General features: G+C 35.9%; 1 protein-coding gene across 18 annotated transcripts in view; it reads left to right on the plus strand.

The window, feature by feature from the left end:
* The window catches only part of LOC105384569 (protein lap4), a 97,603-nt gene that overhangs the window by 29,410 nt on the left and 52,331 nt on the right, over positions 1-15,862 (plus strand). For 17 of the 18 annotated variants that reach the window (XM_048621742.1, XM_048621748.1, XM_048621740.1 and 14 more), the window contains exons 4-10: positions 2,678-2,798; positions 4,547-4,839; positions 5,087-5,332; positions 5,640-5,809; positions 8,253-8,339; positions 9,218-9,330; positions 13,329-13,505. In XM_048621742.1, coding sequence (XP_048477699.1) covers positions 2,678-2,798; positions 4,547-4,839; positions 5,087-5,332; positions 5,640-5,809; positions 8,253-8,339; positions 9,218-9,330; positions 13,329-13,505 — 1,207 coding nt within the window. The remainder of the gene's footprint in view (positions 1-2,677; positions 2,799-4,546; positions 4,840-5,086; positions 5,333-5,639; positions 5,810-8,252; positions 8,340-9,217; positions 9,331-13,328; positions 13,506-15,862) is intronic. The other variant, XM_048621745.1, reaches the window with a different exon arrangement.

Below are 15,862 nucleotides of genomic sequence, written 5' to 3' on the forward strand. Positions count from 1 at the left end.
TCAACTATAAAAATAAGAAGCACTTTTCTGTACAGCAACTTAAATGTTGTGTGTGTCTTCCGCGGCACTCGAGCGGCTAAGTGCCGTATGCAGGAGCACTTTTAAACTGAACAAACCTTTTAACTGGAGGTTGTTAAAGAAATAACTCGAGCAGCGACCGCAGTTGGCGACATTAAAGCTGTATAAAATAATCTCTCGTAAAATATTATTATGCGTCTTTCCTTATTTCGCTTTTATATGCGTGAGGAGTCTGCCGAGTGCGACAGAGATTCGATTCAATTCGAAATGCATATTTGAATATGGAATCGGATCGGGCTGCTCTCGAAAATTCCAAGTATTTGTCAAAGGTATTCCAACTCCAACGTTCACAGCATAGGTAGTAGGTACCAAGCGGTAGAATAATATGAACAATTCAGATCGTCGCAGAGTAATAAACTGTTTAGAAATTCATGTAATTTAATGTTGGCGCCCTAGAGGGACGGATATTATTATAGCTCTATGGATAGAGGAATAGAAAGTAGTTTGAACCTGCAACATTCGATACAATTTAACTACTATCAGTTGTTTGTTGTTTAATGTTAAAGTAATGGCGGTATTAATTAGTTTCATTTCCCTTAACATCATAATAGTATGCTACTATCTAGAGCTTATTAAAATGAATAAATAATGCAGTCTACATTTAAGTTTTATTTATTTCAACTGGATTTAAGTTGTAATACTTATTGTCATTATTATTATGTTATGTAGGACAAACTTACATAACATTATAATAAAATTAATGGGAACTATTGAAGTCATCATCACGACCCATTACGTCCCCACTGCTGGGGCACGGGTCTCCTTCCAATGAAGGAAGGGTTTAGGCCTAGTCCACCACGCTGGCCTAGTGCGGGTTGGTGGACTATTGAAGTAAGCTTCTAAAAATCATTTTTGTTAAACCTCTTGACCAGATGTTACTGCATAATTGAGTTGTTATATCTGTTGATAGGTCTGTCTCCGAAACAGGTGCTATCTAGTCTTCCACAGACAGTGCATAAATTTTATGTTAGCTAGTAGCCGCCTGAATGCAACATTAGTTAAACCCGAGTGAAACTCAGTGGGAAATTCAATAGAATTTGCGTAGTCCAGGCCAGGAGAAAGTTCAGTTGCAACTAAATTAAAAGCCAATCTGGGAAATGGTGTACTAAAAGTGTACTTAATTGAGCTTCTGATGATGTGGAGGAAGTTATTTTTGTTTACGACTGCGCCGCCAGAATGATTTCGGAGCTACGATGACACAAACACATAGGTACTTCATACTTATTCACACCCTCACAGTCGTGAGAAAATTAACACATACTTAATGTTTTAATTATATGTAGGTCATTCAGTAGCCTTAGCAAGGCTACTTTGAATTAACTTGAGATACATATATATATAATGTGAATATGGTAGTAGAATTAGAAACCTTCTAGGTATCGAATACGAAGTTTTGACCATTTAGATCAGAGGTAGGTACTCTATTCTATACTCTATGTATTAAGTACAAAAAAGCATGGTCTACTATTATAGATACACCGTTGATCGCGCCCCTTTTTAGAGTGTTGTTGTTGACAAATACTAGAATAAGACTAGGGTTTGCTTGGTGAAAGGCATAGGCAGCCAGATTAGCTCACTCGCTCAGAGATGCCTCTGAGGGCCTAGTGAGAGTTTTTATCACCGTCCTAGCAGGGTTTCTTCTTTTTTTATGGCGCAGAAGTACTACAGATGCGTCATACAAAGCGCTTACTTTTCACTCCCCGAACGGTGTAAATATGTTATAGTGTTGCAGTCGCAGTATGAATCCGTAGAGATTATAACACTGAGGCCGCGGCCTTGCAACGTTGCAGTGGAAGCCACGACGGCGACGTACTATTGTGTTTCCACGTCGTCTGCCCGTCCCGTCAAATTACATCTTATGTCATATCCATTTGAAGGCTACACACGCTGGGTTGGGCTGGGTGACTCGTATTAAATTGTGATTGGTTTGTTGGGTTGTGTTGTGGACTTGTGGTTAAGTGAAGGTTGAAAGCTATGGTGTGTGTTTTAGTAGTCTACTTTTCTGGTTTGTTATTTTATTTCGAAATGGTAGATGTTAGTAAAGTACCTATGTAAAAGATCGAGCAAACAATGTCATTCCGGACCTTGCCAATGCACTTTTATAGTACTTATACACAATATTATGTACTATGTACCATTATTTCAATTAGTCATACACGTGTATCTCCATCCAATACCACTTTACTCGATACTGATAAATTAAATTCGTTTTGATTTAAATCTGAAAATACCTGTAGCGTATACCTACGATGAAATGTTTTCGTAACGTAAAATATTGAAATTAATAAAGAGTATTTCGAGATAAATTTTATTCAAGGACTCAAGGCTACTTCAGTTTTTTTATCGAAGAAAGCTTTGCTTTCGCAATATTACTCGTACCTAATTAGTTACTCGTCGATTCCATCAAAGATTTAGATAGAAGATTAAAAATGCAGATGTGCAGAAAATATAAGTATTATAGAATGACGAATATCAACCATGCTACTTATAACGATTGCTTTACATGCCTTCTGTACAGGTAAACGTATTCCAAATGTGAGCTTTAGCTTATAGTTTCAGACATATGACGTCACTACAATTTTGCATTCATTTGTTTCAGTCTGATGTCGCTGCAGTCGCTGGAGCTCCGGGAGAACCTGCTGAAGTCCCTCCCGGAGTCGCTTAGGAACCTCACGAAGCTGGAGAGGCTCGACCTGGGAGACAACGAAATCGAAGAGCTGGTAAGTCATCATCATCACAACTTCACAACCACAAACGTGCTGCTACTAATATGTATCTGTGTTGAATGAAGGGTTTTGTATACTTGTACCCGAGGTAACAGTTTTATTGCTGTTTTAAACTTTTACTATTACTTTTTTTAAGGAAATCAATGTATTTGGGATTTTTACCCAAATTTTGCACCTGAAGTTTACCCTCCACCTGTAAGAGCAATGCAAAATTATTGAGTACATAATAACAAATAGCAAAGAAAATACTAGGAGCAGCAGATAAATATACTCCTTTCTAATGATGATAGAGAATTTAGCGAGTAGATTGGTCATCAATGTTATACGCCCAACTAGATAACAATACATAGAATAGATTCACGATGTAATGTTTAGCTAAATCACGGTTTTGCGAATTTGTAAGTCACGATGTAACTCTCGCTTCCATCTTTAGTATTTCTCATCTCATTAGCTGTTGAAGTTATGCCTAAGCAGCTTTCGTTTGGTATTTAAATTAATTATAAGTATAAAAAGCTCGTATCAATTATTCATTTGTGTACGTTTACTACGATTTAATTATACACATCTAGTGCCAGGTACCGTTCGCTCGGCTTTTGTTTCTGACAACCGGTTGTTAAGCTCCTTCCTATCAAACGAAATGATTTAAAATTAATTGCTATGTATTTAAATTGTGTTTTAATGTCGGGAATGGGTGGCACGAGTAAACTGTAAATTTCAGTACTTATTTTATAACTATGAAGGATAAAGAAATCTTCCTGAGTCACATTGTTTGTTGAAAAATGTTTTATGTAGGTCCTTAGGTAATAAAAGTGTTAGGAGGGCTCCTATTGCCAACATTCGGCCAGTGACCTGTGATAAAATATAAGTACATCTAAACAAAAAAGCTTCTAGCCGCAAATCAAAACCTGTACCTTCGGCGTAGCATCGTGTAGTGTTTTACCCTAAAATTTCTAATTAATATAGCTTTTGTATAAAGCACTTGTGATCGCGACATCACACCCGGTGATTGTTACGGAATCATACACCATAACATGTTGCAACGAACTGTATCGTTTCGTATCATATTCCGTAACTACAATACAATCATATTGCTTCCGATCTAATGATAATACATAATAGAAGTGAACTTTATTGTATTTTAATCAGCAGTGGGGAAATCTTGGGCTGGCACAGCTCTTAACGTATCACGAATAAAACCTACGTCTGTGGGTCGTTTAGAAGCTTAACAAATTCATGATAAATTAATTAAACCTTTAGTTAGTTAACTTATGTTCATGACGCTTGTTAAAATCACGGGTATACGGATGAATAATAATAGTAACGTAACGAAATGTTTGATAGGAACTTTATCGTGGTTAGCATAAAACCGCTCCGAAATGTTATTTGCCATGAATCATAAACGGCGGAAAATTTAGTTAATATTTTATGTAGACCTTTGCTTGCTAAATAATTTAATAGGTACATTATGTGGGGAAGTATAAACGTAACCTTATTAATAAATGTAAATTGATATTGAAATTAGGTCTATGTTCTGATAGTGTTTAAATGAGCTGGAAATGTATATTGTCTATTGGACTTTAGGGTCATACCGTATTAAAAAGCAATGTGATATTGTCTTTCAACTTTGCTGAAAGTATTCCTTGGTATACCTATTTAATTAATACCAAAAAAATTAGATTAATTCTGTATTTTTCTTCGAACAGATCCATTTTTTTAAACTCTTATTCAACCACTCATTTCAGCCGGGCTTCATCGGCGAGCTGCCAGCGTTAGAAGAGCTCTGGCTGGACCACAACAAGCTGCAGTACTTACCCCCAGAGATCGGCAACCTCAAGGCTCTCATATGTCTGGACGTGAGCGAGAACAAGCTGGAACGACTGCCGGAGGAGATCGGCGGTCTGACGTCACTGACGGACCTCCACCTGTCTCAGAACATGCTGGAGACTATACCTGATGGGACGGGCGATTTGGAGAAGCTCTGCATTTTTAAACTAGACCAGAACAGGTTGCATACGCTGAATGAGAGTGTTGGCAGGTAAGCGTTTTCAATACTCCATCGTTTGTTGCATCCATATCCACCTGCGTTGAATTAGGAACTTTATGTCTGTGAGTTTTGGTGAGGAAATTGTCAAGACACTGCATTGACTTGGAAAAATAAACTACAAATTTAAGAAAATTACTTTAATTACTTTTGGAGAGTGACAAACATTAAGATTAGTTACTTTCCGTTCGATGTAATTTTTTTACAATAACTATTTAACCATTACAATTCTCCTTTCCAGGTGCACAAGTCTCCAAGAGCTGATCTTAACGGAAAACTTCCTGATGGAGCTACCACACACGATAGGAAACCTGCAAGAACTGACAGTACTTAATGTAGATAGAAATTCACTCGGCGAGATCCCGCTAGAGATAGGCAACATGGGTCTGCTGGGGGTGCTCAGTTTGAGGGATAACAAGCTGACGCGGCTGCCTAATGAGCTGGGCAACTGTAAATCTTTGCACGTGCTCGATGTCAGTGGGAACAGGTGAGGATGGAGAGAAATTATTATTTTTCATTTCACAATATACTTTTAATGATTTTTCGATGGAAAGAAAGGTTTAATCTACAGTCAAAAGAGGGTGGCTTGGGGATTAATGTAGTTGTTAGCATAATAATTATGCATGAATTGTATGATGATGTTATTGACTATATTGAGAGTTGTGGACTCGTTGGGCACATAGTTTTATTGCATCAATCCGTTAACAGAAATTCTTCAGATATCCTTGAGATCCTTCAGATTTTTTTCTGCAAGACCTCTGAATCAATCTAATCCCAACTTTCTCCATTTACAGACTGCAATACCTTCCATACACACTAGTGAACCTCGAATTAAAAGCCGTGTGGCTCTCAGAGAACCAGGCGCAGCCTCTACTGACCTTCCAGACTGATAGAGACGAGACGACAGGAGAGAACGTTCTCACTTGCTTCCTACTGCCACAGCTGAGCTACACTCAGCAGCCAGGTATGTGGAATAAGGGAGTGGATGGCTGCTTGTGCATTTTATATTTGTTAGAATGGATTAATATTGATAAGTTGGTTTCTTTCACTGTACTGTTAACTTCTGGAATGCGTTCGCTAGATACGAAGTCAGATTTTTGTTTTTGCAAAAATATGATGAAGAAAAAATATGGATTTAAATTCATTGTGAACTGAATTCATTTAAGACCGTTGATCATTGTAGTAGATGAAATGTTTATCTAGCGGACGTATGTACATAAAAAAATTGAAAGATACAATTTTTATCCTGTTTTATTTAATGTTACATAATTAACAAAGTACTTAAAGTCTAGATTTTTTCATTTCGTCGTTAGACTAACTAACTATAGTCAATGTTTTGTTGTATATTTACGTCAAAAAATAATTTCAACTACATAATTCAACTCTCTAAAAATCTTCCACAATATGTGAGGCGAAAAGCCGCTATGTGGTTAGTTACTGTTTCATTTTATCTACAAGGCATACTTTACGATGCCATACGGTTTTATGGCCAAGGATGACCACAAATCTTCCTACGTCATCTTTTTATACTGTGTATATTTTTCTATTTCTCTATATTGACGCACATGGCTTGGATAATTTTAGACTGTATTATAGTTAGTATAATTCTTCCTGGTATTTATTGTGCACACTCTTATATCTAGCTGCTGGTAATAGGGTTAGGCGACTTGCACCATCTAATAAAATGGATTTAATGGGATTTTACGGGGACAGTTATGTGCTGTGATTTCATAAATTCTAAACTAAAGATTTCTTTCCAAAAGTTATACCTGTTTTATTGATAAGGAAGAGAGTATAAATCTGGTATTTTATCCGGGAATAAATTGAGTGACTAGCTGAAATGGCAGCCTGCTTATTATCATATCCCAAGAGAGTAATAAAAGTGAAAGAACATACCATTCTAAGTTTCTCAACAGTAGTTATTTTATACTATAAAGCAACTGCACCCAACAAACTGTTGTATACAGAAGTCTCTCGTACCAATGCTGGACATCGAGCTCCTATTAACCGGATATGCCAATCTCACAATGACAACTTTCTGTCAGTAGACTTGTTTAGCGTATCAAAAAATCGTTTAAAAAATATATTAAACGAACAATTATGCGGGTAACTCGTTATTTTGAAAAAAAAAAAATATTTTTAAATTCTCATTTTGAAACTTAATTCTTTTTATAAATAAGTATTATATATTGTTATGTACCTACTTAAGACTGCAAACTTTTTACTGTATACAAAAATCTTTATTCCATTTGATTTATGTTGAGTGTGTAAATCCTTATCTTTGATCGAGTATCGTTAGTCTATTTACAAAAATATTATGTTCTTAGTGGTAAACATATAAGGTAATAGACTAGTTATAAGATTATGTTTAGCTGTTAAGTTTCATGGTGTCTATTACTGTCGTTTATCCAATAAATAAAATAAAATAAAATAAAAAATAAAATAAACTGCAATTTTAAACTAACTCTGAATTCTGATAGTTTAAAGTAGTAACATAAAAGTTTAAACTTCGTCTTTCATTTACCGCGCAGCGTGCACGTCCATCGAACATGTAGTCACATATCAAAAAAAGTATATTTTGATTTAATTATTTAAGTGAACGGCTTCATCGAACTACAATAATGTGAACGATTATGTATTTCAGTATATTTTAAAGCTTTTACCAAGTTCGCATATTATTATTGCATTGCGGTAGGTTCCCATACCAGGCTTCTTTCAAAGGAGATTCCTCCATCAATCATCTCGAAGGTCAACATACTGTCAAACTGTTGATTCGTGTGTGTCAAAGCGATTTGGAACTTCGCCAATAATGTTTAGTGGACGTGTACGCTCCGCCATTGTTGTCAGTCTAAATGTGCATATGTTTTGGTATTTTTTGCATATGCTTTTTTGTGCTTCACTTTAATTTTGCCGGGTTCACTGACTGTTCCGTGTTTGTGTGTGTCGACTCATTAGTTGTGCGACGAATCGCGACTGCTTGGCTATCTGACAAGCGGAGTTGCGGTCAAAATTTACGTGCCATGTTTTTTTTTCATGATTCAAACTGACTTGATTGCCTCTAAAACCGATTGTAATGGATATTCAAGAATAGTATTTTTGTATTTTCCATTGCAACGTGTCTTCGATCATCGGCATTCATTCAACCAATCAGCGCTCACACATGACAGTCAGTAAGCCCAGTCGCCGTACCACCATCTCAAAGCGATACAGTCAAGATTCAACTTTTATCCTTTGCATATTGGGAGTACAGAACATGCATCCCGTTCATCATAGTTTTAGTAACCCATTGAGTTAAGGGCGCAAAAGCTCCCCTCAAGGCTTAATTCGCAGACAGATGGTGGTACGGTGGCCGTGTGTTTTACTTTGCCGTGTACATATTAATGAACGCCACACTTGTACAATGTTAGAGCTGGAACACGCGGACGTGGGCAGCTGCCACTGGCTCAGGGAGCACAGGTTTAATTCACAGTCGCAGGAGCTAGATAGAATACGAGGTAAGGATCACAGCTTTTAGAGCTTGTACACATTAGGAGTTTTGAAGCGCGCGCTTGGTTACGTACGCCTCTGATAGACTGCTATAATCTAAAGTGCGCGCTTCAAAACGCCTAATGTGTACCTGCTCTTAGGCGAGGCCCCATTGGTGCATTGAGTCGTCGCTGTCTAAAAAATTACAGTTTATTTGTGAAGACGCAACGCAGTAATGGGGCCTCACCCTTTGTGTTTGTAGTTTGCACCTTTGTGATTGATGTTCGCCCGATTTCTATCACGGATTCAGTTCATTTGAGTTTGAAGCGAGAGAGTGTAGTATTCCTTACACTCCTGAAATAAAATAATGAATATCAAATGCTACTTTAAACTTTACTCAAAGGTGCAAACTATCACAACACATATGATTTATTTTGTACACAATTTGGTTTCACTCACTTCTATACTTAACACACAATATATTTTAAGAAGCACTTTGAAATAGTGTATACAGTTTACACTATTGTTATACATACACTTTGGGAGGTATATTCGATACTGCTGGCATTGAAAATACACATTTTATACTGTGGTTTTGGGGAATCATCATCATATTCATTCATCATAGTATGAAGACAAAGTGTAGATGAAAAAATAGGACCTGAAAACACATGATCTCAAATCCACCAGCAGCTTTTGTTTGTTTTCTGTTCAGCTTTCAATGGTTCTGTCTTGTATTTGTGATAATTTATTATGTCTTTAGGTAATTTATAGTCCAGTATCAGGTGGTTTTATAGCCAATCAGAACAGAGTTTTTACGCCCAAGCAGCAGTGGCGCCCTCTGCAACTTTCTAACTTATGATTATTCTAAGACCAGACGATATTAACGCATTTACCCATTTAACAGAAGCAAGCGGGTCCCGCGAACAAGACTCTGACAATGACTCCAACTGGGAGGAGAAGGAAGCTTCCAGAACACACTCCGTCAAGTTCAAGGTCGACGACTCAGAGGCCAAAGAGGTGAGCTACTGTTGTGCCATATTCCCCAAACGATACTCTAGCATTAAGAACCCGGTAAAGACTGGAAAACTACGCTTGATACTGACCGCTAGCAAACTGCGTTGTCAAATACGCGATAGGGCTAGAGAATTTGGTGTAGGTTTTACAAATAGATGCCGCAATGGTAGGGCTTGGCTGAGACGGAATGTTACTGAGAAATTGTCGAGGCAAAGAGCTTACATGGCCATGAGTTCGTTATTAGTCGCTTTAGAATAGTGTTTTATTGGTTAATTTCTGTTGCCATAGTGATACCTATTTTGTTTCTAACTTTGTTGAACAAATTGCTCGACCTGTTTTTTTTTGTTTTCTGTGTATATTATGATTTTTCAGCACTGAAAAGTATTACTAGTTGTAAGGTAATATTGTATATTATTTTTAAATAAAACTTCCTTATGTGTATTTATGTTTTATTTTACTATTGCACGTATTTATGTCTATTAGAATTAGATTGTTTAATTTGTTTGAGTAAAAGTGGCAAGAACGATACCAAATTAATACAATTCCAACAAAATACAAAGTTGGCTAATATTATTAGGTATATACTGTATATTAAACTAAAAATTCCGCACACCAGTAATTAGTTTCAAACAAAGCGACAGGCAAATGCGCTTACACCTTACACCGGCTCAACATCCGCACTTAAGGCGCATACCTCCTAGCCTTTTCCTACATTTAAGGTGCAATCGATCCTCGACGCCGAAGAGGACGAGGACAAATTCTGCCAGCTCGAGTCGCAGAAGCGGCTGTCCCTGGCTGAGCTGAAGCATCCCATGAGTGTGGTCCGCAAGCTGGTGTCGGCCCAGCGCCGGACCTCGCTGCAGAGGCTCAGCGGCTCTGTGACCAACCTAGCCGAGGTACCCGGCGTCGAGTGCGTCCACAAGGTTGTTGTTTACGCTAGGCGTTGTTTGTTGGCTCGTAGGTAGTTGGTTGAGCTAGGGGTTTGAGGGGTGAACTACGGTTCTACCGCCTAAAATGATTTAGATTAGAGTGCTAGTTATTGATACTGCATTATTCGATATGCCACATAAGACTGATCAATGTAAATAATGGAATTATTCTTATTTACTCTAATTAAAAAAAACTTTTATTAAATAATTTACTATGGGTATTGTACCCTTTACTTATACATATTATTATTATTTATTATTTATTTATTAACAAACACATATTGGTACATATAATAACAGTATACAACACCACATAAGCCTTCAAAGGTTTGTGTGTGATGCGATTTTAATCTACCATACAAATGCTACATTAAATGCTACATTACCATATAAATGCTACATTTTCTCGGCGCTAGTTGGCCGTTGTTCGCCCCTTAAGCCGTGTGCGTTTAAACCTCCTTTCAACAGATACGTTTTCATTTTGTTAGTCATCTTGCCTATTGATAGTTACTTTTCTCGTATACTTACGTAGCTTATCGCTGGCGGTAGCTAGATTGCTATATAATTTACTTAGTACTCACCTGAATAAAATGTCAGTTGAAGATCAGTTCGGTTTTATATGTATTTATTGATTTAGGGTTTTTACTACTACCACTATGGATATGGTTAATGATTTGGCACGGATCTAACGCGGGTGACTAATATGGATAATTGTACCAAAAACTTACATGAGAATGAGCCTCTACATATAAACAACTCAAAAATATGATTGGGATAATTTAAAATACAAGCATAGTTTGAATTTATTTATTTATGTGTAATTTAGTAATATATCTTCCTAAATTATACTACATAGTTTAAATGAAGTAATTATATTTATGTAAAATGATTCACTGCAGAATGAAAGTGCTGTCCTCTTTGAACCCCAATCAATAGTTTCTTTTTGGGAAAATTTAGATGATCCTACCTATACCTAAGTACTGTTGGACCTCATATACATTATAAGCCAACTACCGCTAGACACAGCTAAACTTGAAAGCCTCCAAAGCGCCACCGCTATAGATACGTGCCGTTACCTGATCATATTTTTATAACACATACCTATGCATAATAATATACTCTACCTTCATGCTTTGGTTTTTGAGTCCGTTGTCAAATGAAACACGAAATATTCTGAAAATAAGAAATTATAACGTAGCGTAATTACTTACTAATTACAAAAAAAATGCTGTGACATAATCATTTCCGCGTTTCTGCTAAGTAGATTTTAAGCTCTTCAAACTTCTTTATCAGTGGGTAAACAATTTAAGAGATGGTGCCTTAAATTGCGTCAATCTGGCAAAATAAAACTGTAGGCCATACTTAATTATACTTACGGAGAGTTTTGTTACAAAACAAGCTTTGTGGATGCACTCCAAACATAAAGTATATTCATTAAATGCACAAACCGCCATGTTAGCTTTAGCTCGTTATAGTGATAATAAAATGTAATGTGTATTTAGCGATTAGTCCTTTTATTTACGCCGTTATTAGAGTAATGCAATTCTAGATAATTTCCACAGCATTATGAAACCTTTTCGAAACCTCCGATGAGACGTGCATTTCCTTCTTATTTTGAGAATGTATAACTTATGTAAGATTTCCGAAATTCTTATTGTATGTTAAGGACTTTTTGCACCATAGATTTGTTAAAAATTACGTTTACGAGTTATGTTAAATTATGAGGATTACGATTAAGTATTAATTTCTAGACAATTTGTTATATAGGTACTTACATAGATAGGTTTTCCTATTAGATTTTCCTTTCCAGCATGCGACAATACCTGGCGATTGAAAAAGTCAAATTAATAACATTAAAATACTAAATATTACTTGGATTAGCCCAAGATACCCATGATGTCATGAAATCAATCCTTGTCTGGACCTTGACACTAACAATTATTAAGTAATTAATATCACCAATTATAATGATTTGCCAAGATTTAAATAATTAATTAACAAATTTACACTAGCAACAACAAAGTTAATTTTTATAAACGATATTGCAAAATATCCCAAATTACACATCTGAAACTATTTTTTTTGTAATCACACCACAATTTTACGTTTTTCACTGCACATAGGTGATAAGATTCTACGATACGTGTGTCACAGGCAGAGATTCAGCAAGGTGTGATATCATGTTTGCATTCCTCTCCTGTCCTAGGCCTTCTGAATCACTCGACAAATACATGACAAAGATTACTAGGTTAAGTGCCTGTTAACATTTTTGAGGTCTGCCTTTTGAACTCGATTTTTGTGATGCTCTCTTAGTTGACGACAATTGTAAGTGGCCCTAGTGTGTTGTGTGCGTTTTTTTTACAGATTTTTTGTCATAGAATGTAAGCTGCATAGCTGATATGCCTATACTGTATTTTTATATCGACTTGTGCATTTTAGCTTTTAAGATTTTTTAATATATCGACTGTACTAAACTAGACCTAGATGAATCGCATGTGCATGTAGTTTAAAGCGCATATTAAGACTAGTTACTTTTCTCGTGTTAATATCATATTTATACTTGTGATAACGTAGCGAAACGCTGCTCGATCCTATGCTATCAATCCGACAAGATATCCGAGAGATTAAAATATAATTGCATCTGCGTGATCCATATTAACTGTTGATTTCCGTCCCGTCAAACCGCAATATTTTCTTATTAAAATTATATGAAACAGCCGGCGAACGGTGGGAAAACTAAATTATCAGATGCCGGATTAGAAATATTCCAGACACGACAAGATTAAATTGAAAAGGAAATTAACTTTCTGATCTATGAGGTGCATGTAATTGGTTGCACAGATTTGCGAAATTGAATGACCTATTCCATCCGTTTATTGGTTTTATGCATTTTTTCTTCTCGAACTATTGCATATCTAGCATTAGATGACGTAATATTACCTAAAACACTAGTTTCCGCTCAGCAACCTTCTATCAAGCTAATATCATCTATCTTACCTTACATTCCAAATAGCATCGCTTCATCTCCCAACCTTTTACACCTCAGAATACTAACTCAACTTTTATCCGCAGACGCCATTCGTCCGTCAAAACACGCCGCACCCCAAGGACCTCAAAGCCAAGGCTCACAAGCTACAGCTGGGCCGGTCTCCAGAAGCGACGCAGGTGGAAGCCAGCCACGTGAATGGTCTACCCACGTCGCCACCAGAGGTCGTCACTGCTGTGCCGGAGAAGATTGAGGTTGTTGAGGTTAGTTGAGATGTTATAGAGATATACATTCAGGGTGTCCACTTTCTGGAAAGTCAGGGATAGTCAGGGAAAAGTCAGGGAAGCTCAAGGTGTTCAGGGAAAGTCAGTGAAATTTATGAGCAATCTGGAAAGTCAGGGAAAATGACTTGTAAAGCATTTTATTTAGCAAAATTGTAGTTCTTTCCTTTACTAGTTATAATTTTCCTTCTTCTATTTTAAACGTAAAATACATAAGTAATAAAATAAAATCTCGTAAGCCAGATTCAAGACTCGGTTCATAGTTTGTCAAATAGTAAAATGATGTCCCCTTCATTCAATTTCTTTCAAAAGAGTGTGCTTCACTCAGCTTGCCACAACTTTTGTTTTAAGACTTTTAGAAATTCGGGATGAAAAATAAGTGCTCGTATAACGTGTTGGTGCAGACGCACTGTTTTGGCGCTCATTTCATCGATCAATTCTTATACTTTGCTCCTGCAGCGGGAGCGCATGCAGAAGCGCTGCCTCCACTTGTCACCTAATCAAAATTTTTAAGGCGTCGCGCCCATACGAAAATATTTAATTTCGGTCAAATTCAAATTCAAATGGTTTAATCGACGTAAAATTTTACAATTATTTGTCGATAGTCATCTACCACCATTTCACAAAGGCCCCGTCATTGAGAAGGAAAGAAATGGCGAAAGAAACTCCTCGAGCATCTTTTCAACTTGTTCCTTATAATCTATTACAATTTTTACTTATATCTAGTACCTACAATTTTACTTAAGTACCTATATCCATTTCATTTTTTCAATAGCCTTAGCTGAGGTGGACAAGACCACGCGTTTTTGTCGTTTAAATAATCATTTATACTATAGTAAGCTTTACTACATAATGTAGCTTTAACATAATTCTTAAATTTTTGCTCAGTAAGGTTTATTGCTTCATTTGATAATTTATTATAAAAACGTATACAGTTCCCCATGAATGATGTGTTTGTTTTCGAAAGTCTGAGTGTGGGGAAAAGCAACCTATTTTTGTTTCTGGTCTCAATACCGTGAGTGGCTCCTACTTTACTAAATGAATTTAAGTTTTTACTAATATACATAATATTTTCATAGATATATTGGCATGGAACAGTTAGTATACCTATTTCCTTAAACGTATCTCTTAATGAAATTCTAGACCCTAATACATATATGGCTCGAATTGCTCGTTTTTGCAGAACAAAGATTTGATTAATGTCAGCCGCTCGTCCCCACAATAGAATTCCGTAAGACATAACACTATGAAAATAACTAAAATACACAAGCCTGGCTGTATCTACATCTGTTAACTGTCTAATGGTTCTAACCGCATAAGCTGCAGAACTCAATCTACCGGCTATCCTCTCAATATGGGGTCCCCATTGCAACTTTGAGTCGGTTGTTTCGGTTTTGTTTTAACTAAATAAAATACGGTATTTTAAAAGCTACACACGCTTTATTTGAGTAAAATCGGTTTTGGAGGCCCTTAGATTACTGTACGATATACTACCTGCCACTAGTACAAGTTTTATTCACAAAATTAAAGAGTTAATTTTATCTAACTGCTTCCAACATTACATTTTTTTAAAAAATAAATCCGGAGCCGTACTTTTAAAGCGTCCTGTACTAATCCTACCATCAATAAAAGTGCTGTAAATTGTTCTAACTAACGTCTTTTGAAATAATAACCAATGGATCCCGCTTGGGTTTCCAAAATTTGGATGACTTTTATCAGTTTTATCAAAAGTTAAATTTCATTTTGAAAATTAAAAAAACATAATATGTTTTGATTGATTGTACAACAAAGATTAAATACGTTTATTTTGCCATAATGTGTAATTCTTTTTTGTATTTGCGAAATTCATTAATTTATTATATTAATGAATAATAATAATAATTATTAATATTATTAATTAATATATTATATTAATGAATAATAACATAAACACATTATGGCAAAATAAATGTATTTAAACTTTGTTGTACAAAAAAATCAAGTAGGTACTTATGTACTTATTTAAACTTAACCTCTCCTATGCTGAATCAACGACATTCTAAAGGTTAATCATTATTTTTTATATTATAATTTATCATTGCTTTCTATCCAAAATGTTGCAATAGTGGTGTACATAGCCGAAATGGGGTCTATTCTATTCTATTCTTTTTTCTACGAGTTTTTGAAATTTGCGAATATTTACAATAAAATATTTACACCAAAGGAAATAATACAAAAAAAACAACTAATAAACTTAAAAAAAAAACAGTTTAAAGGCGGCCTTATTGCTTAAAGCAATCTCTACCAGACAACCATTGGATGGAAGATTTGTATTTATTTTGTTTCTCAATATTAAAACT

The sequence above is a fragment of the Plutella xylostella genome, chromosome 6 (assembly GCF_932276165.1).
Source record: "Plutella xylostella chromosome 6, ilPluXylo3.1, whole genome shotgun sequence".
Classification (NCBI taxonomy): Eukaryota; Metazoa; Arthropoda; class Insecta; order Lepidoptera; family Plutellidae; genus Plutella; species Plutella xylostella.